Below are 25896 nucleotides of genomic sequence, written 5' to 3' on the forward strand. Positions count from 1 at the left end.
ACTGTATACTAATAAATTAGGTAACTCAGACGAAATGGACAAATACATAGAAAACTGACTCAACAAGAAATAGAAAATCTAAACAGATCTATAAGAAGTAAAGAGATTGAATTAGTAATCAAAATTACCCATTAGACAAAATTCAGGCCCAGGTGGCTTCACAGTGAATTCCACCAAACATTTAAGGAAGAGTTAATATCAATTCTTCATAATAACTTCAAAAAAAAATAGAAGAGGAGAGAAGACTATAAACCAGTACTATCCTAATACTCAAACCAAAGACATCACAAAGAAAACTGAAGACCTATACCTCTTATGAATACAGACATAAAAATCTTCAACAATATACTAGCAAACTGAACCCCAAAACCTATAAAAAGAACTATATACCACGCCCAAGTGGGGTTTATCCCAAGGACTGAAAGGTTAGTTTAACACCTGAAAATCAATTAACGAAAAACACCATCAATGGAATAAAAAGCAAAAATCACATGATCATCTAAATAGATGCAGAGAAAGCATTTGACAAAAGCCAACATCCTTTCATGACAAAGGAAAAAAACACTCAAAAATTAGGAATAGGAGGGGACTTCCTCCATTTGCGAAAGGGCATCTATGAAAAACCCAGTTAACATCATACTTAATGGTTCAAGACTGGATGCTTTCCCCTAAAATCAGGAAGAAGACAAGGATTCCTGTTTTCATCACCTCTATTTAACATTGTACTGGAGGTTCTAACCAGGGAAATCAGGTAAGAAAATGAAATAAAAGTCATCCAGGCTGGAAAGCAAGAAGTAAAACTACATTCACAGATGACATGATTTGTACATAGAAAATTCTAGGGAATCTACTAACGAACTATTAGAACTAATAAAAAAGTTTAGTAAAGTTGTAAAATCCAAGATCAATATACAAAAATACACTTGCAACAAACAATCCAAAAATAAAATTGGGAAAATGGTTCCATTCACAATAACATCAAAAACAATAAAATACTTAGGAATAAAGTTAACAAAAGAGGTATAAAACTTACACTCCTAAACCCACAAAACTCTATTGAAGAAAATTAAAGAAGATTTAAATAATTGGAAATACATCCCATGTTCATAGATTGGAAGGCTTAACACTGTTAAGATGGCAATACTCCCCAAACTGATCTATAGAGTCAACACAATAGGGATTGTGTGGCCAGAATCCCAGCTGGCCTCTTTGTAGAAACTGGCAAGCTGATCCTAAAATTCATATGGAAACTCAAAGACCCAGAATAGCCAAAATCTTGAAAAAGAGGAACAAAGTTGGGGGATTCACACTTCTCAATTTCAAAACCTACTACAAAGCAACAGTAATCAAAACAGTGTGGTTCTGGCATAAGGATAGACATATAGATCAATAAAATAGAATTGAAAGTCCAGAAATAAACCTATTTATCTATAGCCAACTTCTTTTTGACAAGTGTGCCAAGACCATTCAACAGGGAAAGAATCACCTCTTCAACAAATGGTACTGGGACAACTGGACAGCTGCATGCAAAATAATGAAGTTGCACACCATATACAAAAACTAACTCAAAATGGACCCGAGACCTAAATGTAAGAGCTAAAACTATAAAAATCTTAGAAGAAAAGATAGGGGTAAATATTTTTGACCTGGATTTGGCAATGGATTCTTAGATATGACACCAAAAACACAAGCAATAAAAGAAAAAAAACAGACAATTTTGACATAATCAAAATTTAAAACTTTTGTGCTTCATAGGACACTATTAAAAGTTCAAAGACAACCTACAGAATGGTAGAAAATATTTGCAAATTATACATCTGGTAACAGTCCAGTATTCAGAATATATAAAGAGCTCTTACATCTCAATAACAAAAAGACAAACAAGCAAATTAAAAAATGGACAAAGGATCTGAATAGACATTTCTCCAGATAAAATATACAAATGGCCAACAAGCACATGAAAAGATGTTCAACATCATTAGTCATCAGAGAAATGCTAATTAAAACCATAATGGAATACCGATTCACACCTACCAGGATGACTATAATGAAAAAGATAATACCAAGTGCTGGCAAAGATGTAAAGACAGCAGAACTCTCATACGCTGTTGGTCAGAATGTAAAATAGTGCAGCCATTTTGGAAAACAGTCTGGAAGTTCCTCAAAAAGTTAAACATAATGTTACCATTTGATTCAGCAATTGCACTCCCATGTATATACCCAAGAAAAATAAAAACATGTTTACAGAAAAACTTACACATGAACATTCACTGCAGCATTATTCACAACAGCCAAAAGGAGGACAAAACTCAAATGTCCATCAACTGATGAACAGATCAACAAAATGTCATATATCTTTACAATAGAGTATTATTCAGCTATAAAAAAAGAATGAAGCACTAAAACATGGCTGAATTTCAAGAACATTGTACTAAGGGAAAGAAGCCAGTCACAAAAGACCATTTCTTATATGCTTCCATTTACATGAAATGTCCAGAAGAGGCAAATCCATAAAGACAGAAGGTAGACTCGTGGTTGCCAAGCACTTGGGAGAGGAGGTGTGGGGATTGTCTGCTGAAAGACAAAAGGGTTTACCTTTGGGGTGATGAAAACGTTCTGGACATAGAGAATGGTGACGGCTGTATAACATTCCTAATGTACTAAACGTCACTGAATCATACACTTTAAAATGGTGAATTTTGTTACGTTAATTTTACTACAATTAAAAAAAGAGGTAATAGCAGATAGCAATAACAACACAGACGAACAACATTTCCGCCATAATAGTAGAAATCCATACGTGCTATTTGATTTACAAACTAGACAAGGGGGCTATGAGTCTAAGCATCAGAGTACTAAAAGTTTAAGGAAGAGCTATTATCCATACAAAGGAAAATTACCTGAAAAAAGAAAAATAAAGGAACTGACTTCTTATACACACATTAAATCTAAAGGAAGAAAAAATGAGATTTTCTTTCAGAGAACGAGTTCCCTCCTGACAAGACAGCATATCTCTTTCCTTACCTCGTCCGGGGCTGACGGCTGTAAGGAGAGGTTTGTGGTCACTCATCTTCTCCTGCGTCTGCTTCTGAGAAGCCACTTCCAGTTCCCTTTTGGCTAGCAGTTTGCCAGATGGGTAGAACAGGCCAGTGGTCTGTGTTCCTACAGCCTTCTTAGTCCCAGCATCAGGTTTGGGGCAAGAAACACTTAGCGACTGCCAGGCAGATTGGGGCTATGAATGAGGCAGAAACATAAAATATTAGAATATAATTTAATTAATTCTTCATGTTACTCACAGAAAACAATTCTAATCAGAAGTAAAAGTATCTCTCCAAAACTGTACTTTGAACTAAAAATGAGTTTTCAGCCCTTGCCTCATCTTCCTTGCTTCTGTCTTTCCCAGCAACTTTCAGCCTGATCTATGAAGCCAGCCCCAACCCATTAGCCATTTACTGTCTCAAATTCAGCAAATCAGCTGATGTTCTCTCTCTCGCCTGAGGCCTGGATGATATCTATACTCTCAGTTCTACAATCCAATGAAGCATAGACTTTACTACTCAGCCACACCCAACTACTAGGCACCAACATTTTCTGTGAGACACTCTCCTGCACCTGGACCGGGGGACCTGAGAGGATCACCATGTAAGGTTACGTAGGTTGTGCACTGCACAACACCACTGCATCTAAAGGGGTACCATTCACATGGTGGACATCGTATATTTGCATATTTATTAGGACAATTTTTCTGGTAGACGGAAGAAAAGATCTTTCTAACAAAATCAGTGCATTACAATCAGTTTCCAACAGATGGCAGTCAAGTATCCTGAGGAAAGAACACCTCTGTCTCATTTGCACACAGGTGCCATGTGGACTGCTGGCAGTCCCAGGATCTATGTCTTTCAACCTGGGATAAGAAGGCCATGAACCACCTAAAAATGAATGCATAGTTGCTGGGTACATGTGCATTTTCTCTAATAATCATCAATCTTCAAATTCTTCTAGTGAAGAGATAAGAAGAAACCTGCAAAGTCTGTATGTAGCTCAGAGAAATTCATAATAGGCTAACACAGAGCTGGTTAGAGATTAAGTCCTTCTGACAACAACCTAGTGAGATTTCCCTCAAACTGTCCAGTTGTTATAAATGGCAAAAGAAATTTTAAATACCTGATGTAAGTTTTCTAAAATATATAAGAGTTGGGGGAAAAGTTCTTGGTGTGCTACATAACAAATTCGAGAGAAGTACTTTCTATCCCAGGTATTTTAAATCCACCTTTCCCTAATGATATTATATCTATCACCTTGCAAATGTAATTAGACCTCATTCCACTCTAGATAAATGCATACATCTTTGATTTTGGAAGAAATCACTTGAGTGTTTAAAACCTAAATGGATTTCATCTATTTACACACTGAGTTGAAAGTCCGTGTGAAAGGTCTAAATGTTTAGGCTCTCTTCCCTGGGTTGAGTTACAGGATAGAGAACATAAGGCCAGAGTCACAGTGTCTTCCAGGCAGTTCTCACTGCAGAGGAGGCCTCACCTCAGCAAAAGGGCCAGGTTCTCCAGCAGCTGGAGCTAGCCTGTCATCCACACTAAGTCTTGCCAAGGACTTGACACAAACACCACAGGAGCCACAGAATCGGGCAGATGGGTGATTGCTGGCCCCACATTTAGGGCAAACAGAGAAGCGAGCAGGAATGCCAGGCTAGGGGACAGAAAATATTATTATATTTTCATGAATATTAAGAGTCACAATTTTCCCATATAAATTACTCCCATACCATACAATCTCCAGCCATCAAAATAACATATACCCATTCCCTCTGACCCAACAATTTCACCTTCTAGAATTTACCCTATAGACGGACAAGTACACAAAGAAGTATACTCAAGACCATTCCCCGCAGGACTGTGGTTTTAGAGGAAGTAACTGGAAACAACCTAGAAGTCCAGCAATAGGGGACGGCCTAAATATATCCTGGTACCTACAGACAGGGGAATATTATGATAGCACTGGGAAGAATGAAGAGGTTACTAACAAGATCCATTGCCAGGTGAAAAGAATTGGATCAGTGTTCATATTCAACTACTAGTTTACTTGATGTGCACAGAATGGTTGAAAGAACACCTCAGAAACTGGGGAACAGTGACTGCTTCTGGGGAGAGGAGCCGTGGGACCAGGATGAGAAGGGAGACTATGCCTTCACTATAAACCCTTTGTATTATTCACATGCAACATTTATTAAATAAATACACAAATATTTTTGAGTATTTTATTAAAAAGGTAGGTAAACAGACAAGTCATAAAATAAGAAATGCCAATAGTCAATAAATGAATGAAAAAGTTTAACCTCAAAGAGATGCAAATTAAAACAGCAATGAGAGACCTTTCTCAAAATTTAAGAGAATTAATTATCTGTGTCTCCAGATTCTTAGGTAAATAGGTGCCAGCACCCCAATCTCAGAAGGGATGTCTGCAAGGCCATGGAAGAGGAGGCCCCCAGCTCTCTCCAGGGTGCTGGTGAGCCCTCAGCACAGAGAAGCTCAGTTTTAAAATACCCACCGTGGCTCCACACCAGTCACAGAAGCAAGCTTCTCGGCGATTCCGGCGCCCACATTTGGAGCAGGAAATGGTCTCCCCTTTCTGAGTGCGCGGAGGAGGGGCTTTATCTCCCCTGCACGCAGACTGGTGAACACAATGGCATTTATAGGCATTTATATTCTCCAATCCCCCTCCCATTCCAGAAAAGAAAAAAGCCCCAAATCAATGTTAGCCCTGGAAATACAGTATTTTTGCCCAAAAGACGAAAACTGATGAGCTTTATCAATTAATAAGTTAATATAAAGAGCATGCATTCCTTCACAGAAAGTCGAGGAAACTGGTGCCTCACACAACTTGATATTCCTCAGTATCTTTAACACCAAAGGCAGCAAGCCTCCTGTTGATTTACTATAATAATATTAATAAAAAAAGAACGTAAAGAGAGCTGAGCTACCTAAGGTGTCATGACTGAGGCTTATCTTCTATCCTTTGGGGTTCTGGTTTCCATCTGGAAATGTGAATTTATTTTCCACTCCTACCTAAGACATGAAAAGAATTCTTTTATTTTGGAGAGGGGGATAGAATTGTTTTGTGAGAATTTCCAGACTTTGTTAGGTAGACCTGGATTAGAATCTTTGCTCCTGCTACTTACTCACTATTGCCTGGGAAGAGATTTTCTCATCAAACAAACGAGGATGATAATCTCGTCATTGCTACATGATGACCTACTATGTGCAGGCAGTGGTCTGAACACAGCCCCTGTACTCTCACATCAATCTACACAACAGACCTGTGAGGTGGGTGCCATCATCATTTCTGTTTTACAAAGGGAAACTGAGGCACAGAGAGGGCAAGACCCAAGATTTAAAACTAGGCTATGACTTTTGTCCATGACTCCACACAGCCTCTTCAATACAACAGCTTCCTCACAGGTCTGTAGGGGGATTACAGATGGTTAACGGAAATTAAGCACACAGGAATGCTTAGCATAGGGTCAGGCTCAGTATGTCAGCTTCCGTCCCTTCTCATCTTGCTTTCTACTCGATCCTGATTTCTTGAAGGGAAAGGACTAACATTTCACATTTTTTTCCACTTGGCACAGTACCTGCTACCTTGGCACATGGGAGTGATTCAAGTAGTTACTGAAGGAACAAATGAATCAATGAATAATTGATTCAATTGATAACTAAATTTGTGTACTGTCATACATTCCATGTACAATACTAACAATGTGCACACTAGAGAAAACATTTTCTAAAGACAATTTTCCCTGAAAGGTTGATATTTCAGTGAATTTTATTTGTCCAACTGTATCCTGTTTTACTTCAGGGATTGCTCTGTCATCCTAAAACAGATATCTGTCCACAAGGAGGCCACATTAGCCCCCAAAATCCACAGATTCTGAGAAAGAAGACCCTTCTTTGGGTATGCTTACGCTCACCTCATTTCTGTGCAATTAGCGGGGGACTCCTTGGAATAAATCAAAGGAGAAACTCTTTGGAAATGTTTGCTTCAGATTTAAATTTCAATTTATACTACTATTTTTTTTTTGTTTGTTTTTTTGTGAGGAGATCAGCCCTGTGCTAACATCTGCCAATCCTCCTCTTTTTTTTGCTGAGGAAGACTGGCCCTGGGCTCACATCCGTGCCCATCTTCTTCCACTTTATATGAGACGCCGCCACAGCATAGCTTGCCAAGCAGTGCGTCAGTGCGCACCCGGGATCCGAACCAGCGAACTCTAGGCCACCGCAGTGGAGCGTGCGCACTTAACCGCTTGCACCACCGGGCCGGCCCCTATACTACTATTAAAACAGCATTTTGATATAAAACTTGCCAACCCAGGTTTCTTTTTTTTTGTGTGAGTAAGATCAGCCCTGAGCTAACATCCATGCTAATCCTCCTCTTTTTGCTGAGGAAGACCAGCTCTGGGCTAACATCTATTGCCAATCCTCCTCCTTTTTTTTTCCCCAAGCCAACCCAGTTTTCTAAATAAAAAGCCTTCAGACCTTTCGTTTAAATGCATCTACCATTCAAGTGGATTTTTAATATAACATTGCTTTAAAGAAAGAAAAGTTATCTTACCCCATTCAAATTAATGCTGCTAAACAAAGAAAAGACATAAAGCTATCAGATTGAACATGCATTGTTACTTCAATAATCAATATTCTCATTGCGACATCTAAACTCTGATATACCATTCAGATAGAAATACAATTCTGTAATTGTTTCTGAAACAGTTTTCTTTATAGGTGAGACCCAGAAAAAACTACATCATTGACAGTTAATAAAATCAATTTAAATTATTTTACTATTTATATAAGAAGTCCAGAAGGTCTGAGAAAAATCTTTTGCTTGGCAATTTACTTAAATGCATCAGAAAGATCACTCCAAGAATTCCAAAGTACCACTGTTTCCTTTTTTAATGCTTTCCCAATTGCACTATTTTTTTCTCTGGTGCCTTGGAAAATTACAAAGTGTAATTTCATGATGGGAGAGTGACATAAAGTCTGAGAGATAAACAAATAACAATCAACAAAAGACTATCCTAAAATTGCATCAGGTTTGATTTGGGAATAGATGGGCTTTCTTATTAAATCTGCCAGCTCATTAGCACGTTTTTAGTCTCAGTTCTGAAAGGAAACATATTAAATAACATAAATCATCTTTTTAGAGAGAAACTATACAGATTTTCCTTTTGGTAATGATAGAGTAAGACTATACTAAATGACTACCACACAGAAAACAACTATAAAATCTGCTCATAAGACGTGAAGGCACCTGAGAATGAGCAGGAGCAGACAGACTCCTGTAGCAAGTGCACACAAGGAGGATGGAAGTCATACAAAGTTAGCTCCCTTTCAGCCTGGGGCTAAGGGCAGTCCACATAGTGCATGTGAAATAGTGGGAAAAGAACAGTATTTTTGGCTAGGAGAACCATAAAACTGAAGGTGGGGAATATTGGGCTGCTGAAGATATAGGCAGCTCCCAGAAAGAAAAGAAACAGAGAGGGGATCCCCAAATTCTGGTCACATCTCTTACTGACCCCTGAACAACACATGCACAGAACACTCAAAGCAGTTCAGCTAAAGACAAAATATCTGAACAGGGACCAGACTTTCCACTCCCCTCCCCCTAAAAAAAACAAGTTTTCTTGGTTTTTAGTATGTCGAGGAATTTTAGATTGTATCCCGGCATTAAACACATCAGGTTGTGGTGCTTCTGGATTCTGTTACTATTCTCTGATGAGTCCTGGGTTTTTTTGTTGTTGTTTGTTTTGTTTTGCTTTGCTTTAGCAGGCAATAATATATATACCTGGTTTGGGGAATGCACTGCCTGTAATGAACTAGAACTAATGCCTCTCAAAATAAAAGAAAATCAATTGAGTCCAACCCTAGGATGAATCAGATGTTGGAACTGGCTACCAGAATTTTAAAGCATATATTCTTCCCACAATGAATAAAAAGATAGGAAATCGCAGGAGAGAAACAGAAACAATAAAAAGAGAAACAAATGAAAATTCTGGAAGAGAAAAATACAATATTTGAAATAAAATATTTATTGGATATACTTAATAGCTAAAAGGAGATGACAAAAGAAAGAGTAAGTGAACTCGAAGATGGATCAATAGAAATTATACAATGTGAGAAAAAAATTTTTAATGAACAGAACCTCAGGAACCTATTAGATTATAGCAAACAACTAAACAGATGTGTACAAGGAAGCCAAGCAGGAGGGTAGAAGGTGAGTGTAGTAGAAAAACTGTTAAAGAAATCATGGCTGAACAATTCCAAAATGTGATGGAAGAGAAATTTACAGTTATAAAATGCTCAATGAACACCAACCAGAATAACTGCAGAAAAGCTCACGCTGAGGCACATTATAACCAAATCGTTGAAAACCAAAGATAAAAAGCAAATCTTAAAAGCAGCAAGAGAAAATGACACATCACATATGGTAATGTCAATCTGATTAACATTCAACTTCTAATTAGAAATCACGGAGGACAGAAGAGAGTGGAATATCCTTCAAGTTCTGAAAGAAAGTAACTATCAAACCAGAATTATATATCCATCAAAAACACCCTTTGAGAATGAAGGTGAAATAAAGACATTTTTGGATAAAAGAAAACTAAGACAATTCACTACCAGCAGACCCGCACTATAAGAAATGATAAAGAGAGTTCTGTCTGAAGGGAAATGAAACTAGAGAGAAACCTGGATCTTCAGAAAAGGGAAATGAACATCAGCAATGGTAAATATCTCTGTTAACACAAAAAACTAGTTTTTGTCTTTTTTGCTTTTTTCCTCTTAATTTCTTTATAAACCATATAATTGTTTAAAGCAGAAATTACAACATTCTCATAAAGGTTTGCAACCTCATAAAGGTTTTACAGTTTGTAGATGCAATACATATAACTGTAACATAAAGGATCGGGGAAGAGGGATATGAACCTGTATGGTTGCCAGATTTCTGTATTTTCCCTGATGTGGTACAATAGTAACTAATTAGACTGTAAAAAGTTAAAGATCTATATTATGATCACTAGGGCAACTAGTAAAAAGTAATGCCAAGAAATACAGCTAAAAAGTCAACAGGAAAATTAAAATGAAATTCTAAAAAGTATTCAAATAACCCAAAAAGCAGGAAAGTAGGAACAAAGAAAACAAAACAAATGGGAAAAGTAGAAATCAAATAATAAAATGGTAGACCAAAATTCAACCATATCAATAATTATATTAAACTTTGTTGAACTAAAGATTCCACTTAAGAGGCAGAGATCGTCAAAGTGGATTTTTTTTTTCAGATATAACCTTGGCTTTATTTATTTATTTTTTAGCATTTAATTTTTTTATTGTGAAATTTTTGTTGTACATCATTGTTTGTCAATCACCATATAAGTGCATCCCTCCACCCCTTGTGCCCACTCCCCACCCCCCTAGCCCCTGGTAACCACCAAACAGTTCTATCTGTCCAAGTGTTGGTTTATCTTCCACCTATGAGTGAAATCACACACTGTTTGTCTTTTTCTTTCTGGTTTATTTCACTTAGCATAATACCCTCCAGGTCCACCCATGTTGTTGCAAATGGGACGATTTTGTCTTTCTTTATGGCTGAGTAGTATTCCATGGTATATATATACCACATCTTCTTTATCCAATCATAAGTTGAGGGACACTTGGGTTGTTTCCATGTCTTGGCTATAGTGAATAATGCTGCGATGAACACAGGGGTGCACAAGCCTCTTTGGATTGCTGATTTCAGGTTCGCTGGGTAGATACTCAGTAGTGGGATAGCTGGATCATAAGGTATTTCTATTTTTAATTTTTTGAGGAATCTCCATACTGTTTTACATAGAGGCTGCACCAGTTTGCATTCCCACCGGCAGCGGATTAGGGTTCCCATTTCTCCACAGCCTCTCCAGCATTTGTTGTTTTTTGTCTTGGTGATTATAGCCATTCTAACTGGTATAAGGTGATATCTTAGTGTGGTTTTGATTTGCATATCCCTGATGATTAGTGATGTTGAGCATCTTTTCATGTGCCTATTGGCCATCTGTATATCTTCTTTGGAGAAGTGTCTGTTCATTTCCTCTGCCCATTTTTTGATCGGGCTGTTTGTTTTTCTCGTTATTCAGCTGTGTGAGTTCTTTATATATTATGGAGATTAATACCTTGCCAGATATATGGTTTGCAAATATTTTTTCCCAGCTGGTGGGTTTCCTATTAATTTTGATCTAGTTGCATTTGCCTTGTAGAAGCTCTTTAATCTGATGAAGTCCCACTTGTTTATTTTTTCTTTTGTTTCCCTGGTCTGAGTAGACACGGAATTCAAAAAGATCCCTTTATGGCTGATGACGAGTAATGTACTATCTATATTTTCCTCCAGGCGTTTTATAGTTTCAGGTCTCACCTTCAGATCTTTGATCCATTTTGAGTTAATTTTTGTGTACAGTGAAAGAAGATGGTCTACTTTCATTCTTTTGCAAGTGGCTGTCCAGTTTTCCCAGCACTATTTATTGAAGAGACTTTCCTTTCTCCACTGTATGTCCTTAGCTCCTTTGCCAAAGATTAGCTGCTCGTAGATATGAGGTTTTATTTCTGGACTTTCAATTCTGTTCCACAGATTTGTGTGTCAGTTTTTGTACCAGTACCATGCTGTTTTAATTACTGTCTCTTTGTAGTATGTTTTGAAGTCAGGGATTGTGATGCCTCCAGCCTCGTTCTTCTTATTCAGGATTGCTTTAGCTATACGGGGTCTTTTGTTGCCCCATATGAATGCTAGTATTCTTTGTTCTATTTCTGTGAAGAATGTCCTTGGGATTCTGATTGGGGTTGCATTGAATGCGTAGATTGCTTTAGGTAGTATGGACATTTTAACTATGTTTATTCTTCCAATCCAAGTGCATGGAATATTTTTCCATTTCTTTTTGTCATCATTGATTTCACTCAATAATGTCTTATAGTTTTCATTGTATAGGTCTTGCACTTCCTTGGTTAAATTTACTCCTAGATATTTTATTCTTTTTGTTGCATTTGTAAATGGGATTGTCTTGAGTTCTCTTTCTGTTAGTTCATTGTAGGTACACAGAAATGCAACTGATTTCTGTAAGTTGATTTTGTACCCTGCCACTTGGCTGTAGTTGTTGATTATTTCTAATAGTTTCCCAATGGATTCTTTACGGTTTTCTATATATAAGATCATGTCATCTGCAAACAGCAAGAGTTTCACTTCTTCGTTGCCTATTTTGATTTCTTTTATTCCTTTTTCTTGCCTAATTGCTCTGGCCAGAACCTCCAGTACTGTGTTGAATAAGAGTGGTGAGAGTGGGCACCCTTGTCTTGTTCCTGTTCTCAGAAGGATGGCTTTCAGTTTTTCCCCATTGAGTATGATGTTGGCTGTGTGTTTGCCATATATGGCCTTTATTATGTTAAGGTACTTTCCTTCTATACTCATTTTGTTGAGAGTTTTTATCATAAATGGATGTTGGGTCTTGTCAAAAGCCTTCTCTGCATCTATTGAGATGATCAGATGGTTTTTATTCCTTGTTTTGTTAATGTGATGTATCACATTGATTGATTTGTGAATGTTAAACCATCCCTGTGTCCCTGGTATAAATCCCACTTCATCATGGTATATGATCTTTGTAACGTATTGCCGTATTCGGTTTGCCAATATTTCGTTGAGGATTTTTGCATCTATGTTCAACAGGGATATTGGTCTGTAGTTTTCCTTCTTAGTATTGTCTTTGCCTGGCTTTGGTATCAGGGTGATGTTGGCCTCATAGAATGTGTTGGGAAGTGTTCCATCTTCCTCTGTTCTTTGGAATAGTTTGAGAAGGATAGGTATTAAGTCTTCTTTTAATGTTTGGTAAAATTCTCCAGAGAAGCCATCTGGTCCTGGACTTTTATTTTGCGGGAGGTTTTTGATTACTGTTTCAATCTCTTTACTTGTGATTGGTCTATTCATGTTCTCTATTTCTTCTTGATTCAGTTTTGGGAGGTTTATGAGTCTAAGAATTTATCCATTTCTTCTAGATTGTCCAATTTGTGGGCATATAGTTTTTCATAGTATTCTCTTATAATCTTTTGTATTTCTGTGGTATCTGTTGTAATTTCTCCTTTTCATTCCTAATTTTTTTTGTTTGAGCCTTCTCTCTTTTTTTCTTGGTGAGTCTGGCTAAGGGTTTGTCGATTTTGTTTATCTTCTCAAAGAACCAGCTCTTTGTTTCACTGATCCTTTCTACTGTTTTATTAATTTCAGTTTCATTTATTTCTCCTCTGATTTTTATTTCCCTACTTCTGCTGACTTTTAGGCATTGTTTGTTCTTCTTTTTCTAATTCTGTTAGGTGTGGTTTGAGGTTGCTTATTTGGGCTTTTTCTTGTTTGTTAAGGGTGTGCCTGTATTGCTATGAGTTTCCCTCTCAGGACTGCTCTTGCTGCATCCCATATGAGTTGGTATGGTGTATTTTCATTCTCATTTATCTCCACATATGATCTGATTTCTCCTTTAATTACATCAATGATCCATTGGTTGTTTAGTAGCATGTTGTTGAGTCTCCACAGCTTTGTCACTTTCCCAGTATTGTCCTTGTAGTTGATTTCTAGCTTCATGGCATTATGGTCTGAAAAGATGCTTGTTATGATTTCAATCTTCTTAAATTTATAAAAGCATGCCTTGTTTCCCAACATATGGTCTATTGTTGAGAATGTTGCATGCACGCTTGAGAAGAATGTGTAATCTGCTGTGTTTGGATGGAGTGCTCTCTATATATCTGTTAAGTCCATCTCATCAAGTTTTTCCTTTAAGTCCATTATTTCCTTACTGATTTTCTGTCTGGATGATCTGTCCATTGATGACAGTCGGGTGTTAAGGTCCCCTACTATTATTGTGTTGTTGTTGATATCTCCTTTTAGGTTTGTTAATAGTTGCTCTATGTACCTTGGTGCTCCTGTATTGGGTGCATATATATTTAAAAGTGATATGTCTTCTCGGTGGAGTGCCCCTTTTATCATTATATATTGCCCCTCTTTGTCTCTCGTTACCTGTTTTATCTTGAAGTCAACTTTGTCTGATATAAGTATGGCAACAACTGCTTTCTTTTGTTTGCCATTAGCTTGGAGTATTGTCTTCCATCCTTTCACTCGGAGCCTGTGTTTGTCTTTAGAGCTGAGATGTGTTTCCTGGAGGCAGCATATTGTTGGGTCTTGTTTTTTAATCCATCCCACCACTCTGTGTCTTTTGATTGAAGAGTTCATTCCATTTACATTTAGGGAAATTATTGATATATGGGGGCTTGTTGTTGTTATTTTTATCACTCTTTTTCCCATTCTTTTGCATTTTTTTTGTTTCTTGTCCCTTGTGTTTCGGACTACCAATTCAGTTTGGTAGTTCTGTATGGGGGTTCTCTTAGTTTTCTCTTTCTTTATCAAAGTGTGTGATTGTGCTCTGATTATTTGGTTAGTGGTTACCATGAGGTTTGTATAAAAAATCTCGTGGATGTGATAGTCCATTTTTTGATGGCTTCTTATTCTCTTAGACTACGTCAATTCGATCCCTCTACTCTTCCCCTTCTAAGTTATTGTTGTCCCATCTTATTCCTTCTTGTGTTGTGAGTTCGTGTTTAACGTGATGAGGTTAAATTTATGCTTGGTGCTTACCTTCCCTTGATCTTTGGTTTTAAAATTAAGTGTTTGCTAACCTATTTTGATAGAGGACTGCAATTTTTCTGGTTTTGTCACCCTATTTTCCTCCTTGTTCAAAACTTGGAATCCCCTTTCTCTTTTTTCTCAGGGATGAGGGCCTTGAGCACTTCTTGTAGTGGGGGTCTTGTGGCAAGGAACTCCCTTAGCTTTTGTTTATCTGGGATAGTTATTATTTCTCTATCATATCTGAAGAACATTTCAATGGATAGAGCATTCTTGGCTGAAAGTTTTTGTCCTACAGAATTTTGAACATATCGTTCTACTCTCTCTTAGCCTGTAAAGTTTCTGTTGAGAAATCAGCTGAGAGCCTGATAGGAAATCCATTGTATGTTATTTTCTGTTGTCTAGCTGCCCTTAATACTTTTTCTTTGTCATTGACTTTTGCCAGCTTTACTATTATATGTCTTGGAGAGGGTCTTTTCATGTTGATATATTTAGAAGATCTATTTATTTCATTCACTGGTATTTCCAGCTCCTTCCCCAGGTTTGGGAAGTTCTCATCTATTATTTCTTTGAACAAGTTCTCTGCTCCTTTTCCCCTCTCTTCTCCCTCTGGAATACCTATAATTCTTATGTTGGATCTCCTAATTGTGTTGGAATTTCTCAGAGAGTTTCTTCATTTCTTTTTAGTCTTAGTTCTCTTTCCTCTTCCATCTGGAGCATTTCTGCATTGCTGTCCTCAATATTGCTAATTCTTTCCTCCATATTGTCAGCTCTGATGCTTAAGGCTTCCAGATTTGTCTTTATCTCCTCTATTGTGTCTTTCATCTCTAAGATTTCTGATTGGTTTATTTTTATAGTTTCAATCTCTTTTGTGAAGAAACTCCCGATTTCATTGAATTGTCTATCTGTGTTTTCTTGTATTTCATTAAGCTTTTTTATGATGGCTATTTTGAATTCTCTGTCATTAAGGTTATACATTTCTGTGCTTTCCAGGTTGACTTCTGGGTGCTTGTCCTTTTCCTTTTGGTCTGGAGACTTAACATATTTTTGCATAGTGCCTGTCAGTATTGGCTTACTTTTCCTCATAGTGAAAATATATGGTCGCAGTTTCCTCTTGCTGCTGCTGGGGGGGGTCAAGGGCTGTGTATTCTGGCACTCTTGTCAGCCCCTGGCTGATCTGAGGTGTAGATGAGTGGAGGCTGCTGGAGGGGAAGCGTGGGAACAGCTGGAGCTGGAGCGTGGGAACAGCTGGGACTGGAGTGCAGCTAGGCCGAAGCAGCTGGGGCTCAGGTGTGGGTAGGTTGAAGCAGCTGCAGCTGAAGTGCCACTGGGCCGAAGAAGCAGGAGCTGGAGAGCACTGCAGGGCCAAAGAACATGGAACTGAAGTGCGGTGGGCCAAAGAAGCTGGAACTGGAGTACGGTGGGCCGAAGTTGCTGGTGCCAAGTCAGCTGGAGCCTGAGCACAGGCCAAGCCAAAGCAGCTGGAGCTGGGGGTGGGGGGCGGTCAAGCTGACGGAGCTGGGGGCAGGGCACAATCCAGCCGAAGGAGCTGGGGCAGTGGGACGGTGGAGCCGGGGAATCTGGGGCTGTGGCTTGGTCCAGCTGGAGCAGCTGGGGCTGTAGCATGGTGAGGCCTGAGCTGCCACTGCCTCTGGTGTAGGGGTGCAGGCTCGCCCTGCTGCTGGTCAGGCCCAGGCATCTGGGGTCTGCTGCCTCCTTCCACTTACTCTGGGGATTCCAGCACATCACTCCTTTGGTGTATGGCTGCCTGGGCGCCTCAGACATCCCCTGCATTGTGTGAATAGCTTCTGTTGGAATATGAATGTCCTTTTTGTTGTGTCTTAGAGGGGGAGAGTTCAATGGCCGACGCTCACTCCACCATGATGCTGACGTCCCCCACAGTGGATTTTTAAAAAAGAAAAAAAACAACTATATGCAAGCCACAGACAAGACCCCAAGACCCAACTATATAAAACAAAAGTAAATATACATATATTTATATAAATATATATATTTAAATATTATAAGTAAATATATATATAAAATAAATATATATATATAGAACACTCTATCATTTCTTATAGTGCAGGTCTGCTGGTAGTGTATATGTGTGTATATATATACACACATATATATATAAATTCCATGTAAACCATAGAAATAAGAAGGCTGAAGTGGCTCTATCAATATAGGATAAAACAGGTTTCAGGAAAAATGTATTATGAAAGATGAAGAGAGACATTTCATAACAACAAAAGTTAAATTCATCAGGAAGATATAACAATCAAAAATGTTTATGTGGCTTATAAAATACATCATGCAAATATTGACAGTATTAAAGAGAGACGCAAATAACTCCAGAATCATGGATGGAGGTTTTAATAGCCTTTTCCCAGCATTTGCTAGAACAATTAAAAAAAGATCAGCGAAGACATATAAGATTTGTGCAACATTCCATTTTGACTTAATTGATATTTATAGGATACTATACCCACAATGACAGAAAACACATTCTTTTCAAGTGCACCTGGTATATTTTCCAGGTTCAACTACAAACTGGGCCATAAAATAAGTCTCATTAATTTAAAATAACTGAAATATACAGAGTATGTTATCTGATCATAATGGAATTAAATTATAAATCACTAACAATAAGATAACCAGAGAAACTTCAGATATTTGGAAATCAACCAACTCATAAATAAATCATAGGTCAAAGGAGAAATCAATTGAACTGAATTATAATGAAAATACAACTTATATAAATCTGTGGGATGTTGCTAAAGAAGTTCTTAGAGATAAATTTATAGTTTATGTTAGAAAAGAAGAAAAATTTAAAATTAACGATATAGTTCTCACCTTAAGAAATTAAAAAAAGAAGATTAAATTAAACCTAAAGCAAACAGAAGAAAGGAAATAATAAAGATCAAAATTCATAAAAAGGAAATAAAAACTAGAGAAAATTAATGAACCAGAAGATAGTTCCTTGAAAAAAATCAATAAAATTTGTATGTCTCTAGCTGGAAAGAGGGAGAGAGAGAGAACACAAATTACAAACACCTGGAAAGAAAGAGGGTATATCACTACAGATCCTACAGACATAAAAAGGGAATATCATTAATAAAATGCCTGATATCAAGTATCGGTGATGATGTAGAGAAACTGGAACCTTCACATATTGCTGATAGGAATGCAAAACAGTACAGCCATTTTGGAAAACAGTATGACAATATCTTTATAAAATTAAATATGAACTTAGATAGGACCTGATAATCCTACTCCTAGGTATTTACCCAAGAGAAATAAAAATTATATCCACACAAAGACTTGCATGTGAATGTTCATAGCAGCATTACCATAATATCCTCAAACTGGAAACAACACAAGTGCCCATTAATTGGTGGATGGGTCAATCCACTGTGGTATACCCACCCTGTGCAATACTACTCAACGATCAAAATGAAAAAAAATATGGATACATGCAACAACATGAATGAACCTCAAAAACATTACGCTAAGTGCAGGAAATCAAACACAAAAAAACTGGATACTTCTGTAAAAACCCAAAACCATAGTGTTAAAAGAGATCACTATTTCTGAGGCTAGTGATCATGGGAGGAGCTCAACTGCAAAGGGGCATAAGAAAATTTTTTAGGGTAATGGAACTGTTCTAAATCTTCATTGTGGTGGTGGTTAAAATGACTACATATGGGGCCGGCCCAGTGGCGTGGTGGTTGGGTTCGCACACTCTGCTTTGGCAGCACAGGGTTCGCAGGTTCAGATCGCCGGCACGGACCTACACACCACTTATCAAGCCATGCTGTGGCCGGCATCCCACATATAAAGCAGAGGAAGATGGGCACGGATGTTAGCCCAGGGCCAATCTTCCTCAGCAAAAAGAGAAAGATTGGCAACAGATGTTAGCTCAGGACTAATGGAAGGAAGGAAGGAAGGAAGGAAGAAAATGACTATATAATTACCAGAATTCATTAAACTGTAAAATTAAAATAAGTGAGTTTTATTGCATATAAATTACACCTCAATAAAGCTTGGAACAAAAAGAGTTCCTTCAAATCAACTAGTCCTAGACTGTCAGTAATTAGATACAACCTTAAAGGATATCTTGTCCAACTCCCCCGTTATGGGGTGAACAAAAAGATATTTTAGAGTCCCAACCCCTAGTATACCTCAGAATGTGACTCTATTTGGAAATAGAATCTTTACAGAGGTAATCAAATTAAAATGAGGTCATTAGTATAAGGGTAAGTCTTAACCCAATATGACTGGCATCCCCATGAAAAAAGGAAATCTGGACACAGAGACAGACACACAGCGAGAATGTGGCCATGTGACTGAAGTGACCCATCTATAAGCCAAGGGAAGCTTGAGGCCACCAGAACCTAGGAGAGAGGCATGGAACAGTTCCTTCCCTAGAGCTTCACAGGGAGTGTGGCCCTGCCAGCACCTTGATTTTGGACTTCTGGCCTCCAGAACTGTGAGACAATAAATTTCTGTTGTTTTAAGCCACTCAGTTTGCAGCACTTTGTTTTGGCAGCCCCAGGAACCAGCACACTCCCACTCATTTGATATTAACCGTGTTGACCACACTAATCATCACGTTTGTCCAATTTCCCAAGGGATCTCTCTGAGCTGAGCACAAACCCCCTAAACAGTATGTATATATATACACACACACACACACATATAATTGCCCCAAAGAAGCAAGTTTTTTTCTTCTAAGTTGGCTAGTAGATGCCAACTTCTTTTGGTATTGTTAGGCCAGGGAAAGAGTCACCTGGAAGTAATTTCTAAAACCCCTCATCATCAGAAACATTTTATAAATATAAAATAGATCATCTAAACTGAACCGATTCGCTGTATTTAAGATGCACATGCCCCTATTCCTTCACTTTAAATACTCAAAATAGGCTGGCAGGAAACCCAAGAAATAGGTGCCCACCATGTTCTCAATTTCAAAAAACAGCATGGCACAGTCAATAAAGACATACCTGACCACGAATGAAATATGAATGGGTCCACCTTCCCACTGGCTGCTGCCAGCCTTCCATGCAAAGTTACTAAGTGAAATTGTAAGAAATTGCCGATTTTACTGAATCCCCTTGAAGTTAAGACTTGGAAAAATTTTGTATTGGTGAACATATAAAGTCCTCTCCACATTTAGGAATGTTGCCTTCAGTTTACCATGAGAGGTGTTTTTTGGTCTCTCTCCCCCCTCCTACTTCCTTCCGCCTCTGAAGATTATAATTATTCAAAATCATTAACACTGAACGTTTAGCAGCCACTAAATATAGGGCTGGCATATGCAGTCAACCTACCTCTTGTGTTGAAGGCAGGGCTCCCTCACAGGTGACACAGTATTTCAGGTGAGCAGGATTCCCTGTGCCACAGGTGCGGCAAATTACTTTCTCCTTGAAAACAAAGAATAAGAATTACATGTTCCTCTGAGTGAACACGGTGTAAAGAAACCATCAGGCAGTCTTCTCAATCAATCAGCTGTAGACCCTATTTTAATACCCAGACCCTGAAATTTTATTGGTTTAGGAATTACTACAACATAAACAGTGTCATACAAATAAACAGTTTTAAAAGAAACAAAACTCAAAATTAACAAACTGAAAAAGAGTATTCATTGGGCCTTGGGAAGGCAAATTGAGTATTTTGCACTGATTATGTGTGAGTTATTATTTTTTTCAGTGTGGGAAACATGATAATCAGTAGCTCTCCATCTCCTGGCTTGAACAATAAACAGAAAGGTCTTGGACCTTTAAGCAAAAGCTTATCTATGTGTTTACAAGTAACCTAGTTCTTGGACTGGGGTTTACCACATGGTGCTTTATGTTAAATATGAATTTAAGTTTGCTCTGTAGTTTCTCACTTAGAAAAAACAACAACAAGAGAAAAAGAAATGATGGTTAAAATAGTCTAACTAGAGTTCAGCTATCAGAGGTTTGCTACCATCTGTTTAGTCACCAGAGTATTCTTCACTATCGGGATACTATCTTCTTCAACTGTCAATGACCAGTGATACTGAAATGTTCCTTTCTACTCTAGTACCTGTGTTCCCCAGGTGTCCTGAAACAGAAAAAGTGTGTTCTGAAGCTGGAAGAGGTAAAGAGGATGATCAGGAAAAAGAAAGCCCACCTCCTGGGGTTTCAATTCCAATGCCACTAGGTAGGATATGAAGTCCCTGGCCTTTCCAAGGCTAGTTAACCCCACTCTAGGAGAAGACTCCAAGGTCTTCCTAGGAACCTGAGCCAACTCAGTAAACCACAGGTCCCAACCCAGAGAATTCCTAAAGTGTAGAGGCTGACTGACTGCTACTCAAAACGGCATTGAATCACAGACTTGCTTTCAGTGGGTCCTGACACTCCCTGGTTTTAACTTTCTTCAAAGTTGCTTCAAGTCTCCATAGCATAATCTGCAATCGCCAGAGTGTTTCTGCGAGATTTAGGGCTGTGATCTTCATGAAGATGTTGCCTCAGAAAAGATCTGGTGAAACCCATTGAGAAGTGAAACAAATTTCTTGTCCCTGTGTTAAAAAATACTGAGATTAAACAAAAATAATCTAGCTGTTTGCTGCAGGAAATACTTGCTCTAGAAAGAGAAGACTGTAAACCAAGTAAAACTGCTTACTGAAATAGCTTACCTGAAGCCCCTCAACTTGCAGGACCCACAATCCAAAACTTGTAGGTCCTCACATACTTACCCTTTGTGCTCGCACACGTCTGTGTGTGTGTGTGTGCTGAGAGCATCTGAAATCTACACTTAGCAAATTCCCAGGATACAAAGGGGGATACATTACTTAGCTCAACTGTAGTAATCATTTTACTATGTATTTGTAAATCGAAACATCATCACCTTAAATGTATAAAATTTTTATTTAAATAATTTTTTTAACCTAGCATGTCATAACTTTGCCCAATCCAAACTAATTCTGCCCAATCCCAACTCTGCCTTGCAAAACTCTCATTTTAAAATTGTTTAATTAATAAACTATTTTTCAGAGCAGTTTTAGGTTCACATCAAAACTGAGCAGAAATTACAAAGAGTTCCCATATACTCCCTTATCCCCCGACACACACAACCTCCCCCAGTATTGATGTCCCACACCAAAGTGGTACATTTATTACAGCCAATGAACCGACACTGACACATCATTATCACTCAAAACCCATAGTTTACCTTAGGGTTCACTCTTGTCAAATTCTCTTTAAAATCACCCAACTGCAGCACTAAAACCCTATAAATATCTTTCCCTGTCTTCTCTTCTAAGATATACCAAGACAGTCAAAGTGGTGGTCTACCCTACTGCATCAGGTCCAACCTTGGTTGGATCTAGAGGTTTTTGTAGTGGCTTTTTCACAGCATCCCATGGCTCACTTCCTTGAAGAACAGTGACCATGACTCACAGATAGAAATAATTTTATATCATAACCACTACACTCATAGATTCATGTATGTTCATAGGGATAATTTGGGACTGAGGCCACCATCAGACTGCCTTAATGAGGATGCTAAACATCTATGACAAGTACTTTATTTAAAAAAAGTCAATACCCTCATTTGCCCTCTCATCAGCAGTATTTGCAACATACCTAGTTGGATGGTTCCAAGCAATTTAGTGGACTCAAATTAGTTACTCGGGTAAAATTTTTCCTTACAAAGTAGTTGGAAGATGAGAACAAATTTCTAATCTCCCAAATGATAAGCTTTAATTGAAAAAATGAAATGAGAAAGAATGTTGGAAACAAACTAGTAGGTCATTGCAGACTTAATGTCAAAGTTGATTTTGTGAGATGCCAAGCTGAAGTTCTGCCTGATGTTGAGCTGTGGGTACACTGGCTTTAGCTCCAAATCATTGTGCACGAGACAGGGGTCTCATAGGAGCTAACTGTGCCCCAGTTGTGTGAGTCATCCAATCTTTTCCAGAGCAATGACTTCAAGAGGATCTCAGCTCTAAGCCTCCCAGATTCTAGGAATCCCAAATGTGACGGGAGTCCTGGAGGTATTCTGTATATTGCTAGTTAAATCCCAAAGGCAACTGAAGATCTCTTGCTAAACGAGAGTTCATGTGTGCTGGTCAAAGCGGAGATGCTAACATTAGTTTTCAGCTTTAGAAAATAATCAATGGGATGCATTTGTTTAAGAAACAAAACAAAACCTAAATGTGTGAATACATACGCACATGTTTCTGTGCCTCTAGAAAAATACAAAGGACACTTACTAAGCTACTATCATTGGTTATCTAAGCAGGATAGAAATAGAGGTGAGGTGGAGAAATTATGCACTTCTTTGTATATCTTTGGACTATTTCATTCATTACAAAAAATTAAAGAACTTAAAAAAGTGTAAAATCCTCTCTTATTCTGAAGTATGGGCACCTTTACCAGAGGATAAAGGGAGAAACTTCTGCTGTTCTATCTTCTAATGCTGGCAATAAAAAAAATACCTACTGGAGAAGAATTCCTCAGCGTTGACAAGGCCTTTAAATCAACAGAAGATAAGCCTGCCACAGCCATTGGGTCTGTCTTCACCATAGCAGGATGGTACTTTTGCACCATATGGAGTGAGATGGAGACCAACATAGAAACGGGAAGGGGAGTCGTCAACAGGCCTTTCTGGTGCCTTGGGGAAGGGAAGGCTGCTGGCTCCCATGAGCAGTTTACAAAGGTATTCCCACTGACCTCAGAGGTGGCTCATTGGGCGAAAATGTATCTAAAAGTCTATCACCCTTATAACACCTGGGAAAGCCACTGGGATGAAGATTCTTGGCCCAAGGTTTCCAAACAGATGTCCTTCTGTGAGTAGAAAAAGCAATACTGCTTGATTGCCCAGCCATAAAAACCAGCCATTTCCCTCCAGGATCACGTTATGGTGATAAAAGTCTCTCTAAAAATCAAGCCTGATTAAAACCTGTCCCTGCTTTCCACACCTCAGGGCCCACCAGGAAAAATCTGAGCTGCTAAGTATGGCAGAGAAGGTGCCATCTCCCACAACCCACAGCTCCCCCAGCACTTCCGTAGCTCAGCAAAACCAAACTGCTTGCAAAGTTTTGAAGCACACCTTGCAAGTTCCAGTCTCTGTGTGTCTTCCTGGAATGCCCCTCTCCCCACCTCATACTGAAACACACAGCCATGAGCCACTTCTCTGTCTCCCCCTTTCCCATCCGGCAAATGCTTGTGCGACTCACAATACTCGCTCAGATGACATCCCCTCTTCGAAGCTATCCCTGGCTCTGGCCCTTGATAAGAGTTAATAAATTCCTCCTCTGTGCCCGTGTCCCACCACAACCACCATGTTCACCACAGCAAGCAGCGCCAGGTCACTGGATCCAAGCACTGGCGTAGTGGGTCTAAGTCCAGGGAATGCAGTGTGCAGAGCCTTAGAGCGTGGTCCAGGAAACAGTATGCTGGGAAAAGTCACACCAAAAGGTGTCTTTGAAAAAGCCCCTCAGCACCTGAGAGCTCACACTGGAGGTGAAAGGAACCCAGAGAAATTCGGTGAAGTTGAAGGAATGTTCATGGCCACACCCTGGTGAGGGATGCCAGCTGCCTGGGGCAAGGCCCAAATGCCTGTGACCACTGGAGGCCTGTGTGAAGACATCACTCCTTCCTCAGATCCCTTCCCCCAATCCTCCCTGTTCAAGGGCCCCTAAAGCGGGTGTCCAGTGACTGTTCCTCAGGCTCACACCACTCCCTGTGCCATCCTGGTATTGCTGGGAGTTTAGACTTCTTCGAGTATACTCTTAGGGTACAGAATATACAGTGTATGTGGTTAAGTTTCCAACCAAAAAAAGGAGAGAGAGTGTCAAGAGTGATTCTACTGTTTTGGTAAAAGACACACAATTAAATGCTTAATTACTAATAGTATAAGATATACACCTGTTGAAGATAGAGTGATAGTAAATCATAACAATCCAACACTAAAACAAACAAAACACCAGGGAAAAACATGGTGCCAATAAAAATGATCATGAGATTCTCACTTGTGGAGAAAATTATAAAGGCAATACCCTAAATCATTATTTCTATGATCTTGAGAAAATTAATGTTTCAGAGATCCCTCTACAGAAGCAGTACCAATTCCAGGAATATTTAGCTAACATGAATCTTGTTTACTCAGTAATTTCAAAGTTCATAAATCCCTTTGAAAACTCAACATCAGAAGTCAAACAGGCTCGATTTTCTAAATTTCATCTTTGAGTTCTTAGTTGGTTTCCTCATTAGAACGTATATGTTCTGACTCTGGCCCATCAATAGAGTGGAAATAAGTTGCAAGTGATCATCTCTCTGTCTCATAAAAATTATACTTTAAAAAAGGATCACTCCTAGATTTAATCCTACTTATCACTATAGAAGTCCTGTGTTTATCCTCAATATAGGATCCACAAATTGAAGAAAAAAATTACTTATTATACCTTTGTACCTCCTTGCCTTTCCACAAAATGGGAAGAACTCTGCATTTCAAACACTGAAGGTGGCATGATATATATTGAACTCGGCTCACAGCTAACACTTACCCCTATTCCTTCTGTTTTGAAAAGTTCAGAGTTTTAAATGACATTGTCTTCAAACATCCTGGGTAATGTATTTGTAAGAATAGGTTCTGCTGTGATTGACAGAACAGCCAAAATAACAGTGATGTAAACAAGAAAGAAGTTGATTTCTCTCTCTCATGTATAAGAAACCTGGAGACAGGTTTCCAAGGCTATATGGTGGCTTCCTGCAGTAACTTTTAAAGTTTCTTAAGATTGAAAATAGTCATATAACAAAAGATTAGTAAATTTTCATCTACTTGACTTTGGCCCAGCCAGGTCTTCAAAATCTCATTTCTGTAGGCTTACTCACTTCCTAGGACACTTTAGAACATTTCACAATGAAGGGGAGCTTGGAGATGGAAGAAAAAGTGGACTGACTTATCTTTTCTCTCATTAAACTTCAATACATTTTGCCCACATAGAATCTACAAAGTCATTTTAGGAGTGTTACAGTTCTACTTGTACCTTAAGTTCACACATTTCCCTTTTTGCTAAAAATTCTTGCTTTTTTTAATCCCCCAAATTCTCTTTATTAAATCTATTTTATGAGCTAGTGACCTTTACTTGAGATTAAAGAGGAGGTGAATGGGACTGTAAATTGAAACATGGAGAAAAGATACAACTGTATGTTCAATGATTCTACCAAAAAA

General features: G+C 38.5%; 1 protein-coding gene across 7 annotated transcripts in view; it reads right to left on the reverse strand.

Annotated features, from left to right (window-relative positions):
- DZANK1 (double zinc ribbon and ankyrin repeat domains 1) overlaps window positions 1-25896 on the reverse strand; it is a 93461-nt gene that overhangs the window by 24674 nt on the left and 42891 nt on the right. For 6 of the 7 annotated variants that reach the window (XM_058563277.1, XM_058563281.1, XM_058563282.1 and 3 more), the window contains 4 exons: window positions 20025-20117; window positions 5563-5685; window positions 4540-4704; window positions 3025-3232 (listed from right to left, as the gene is read on the reverse strand). In XM_058563277.1, the coding sequence (XP_058419260.1) occupies window positions 3025-3232; window positions 4540-4704; window positions 5563-5685; window positions 20025-20117 (589 nt within the window). The remainder of the gene's footprint in view (window positions 1-3024; window positions 3233-4539; window positions 4705-5562; window positions 5686-20024; window positions 20118-25896) is intronic. The other variant, XM_058563283.1, reaches the window with a different exon arrangement.

Source organism: Diceros bicornis, chromosome 19, assembly GCF_020826845.1.
Source record: "Diceros bicornis minor isolate mBicDic1 chromosome 19, mDicBic1.mat.cur, whole genome shotgun sequence".
NCBI lineage: Eukaryota > Metazoa > Chordata > Mammalia > Perissodactyla > Rhinocerotidae > Diceros > Diceros bicornis.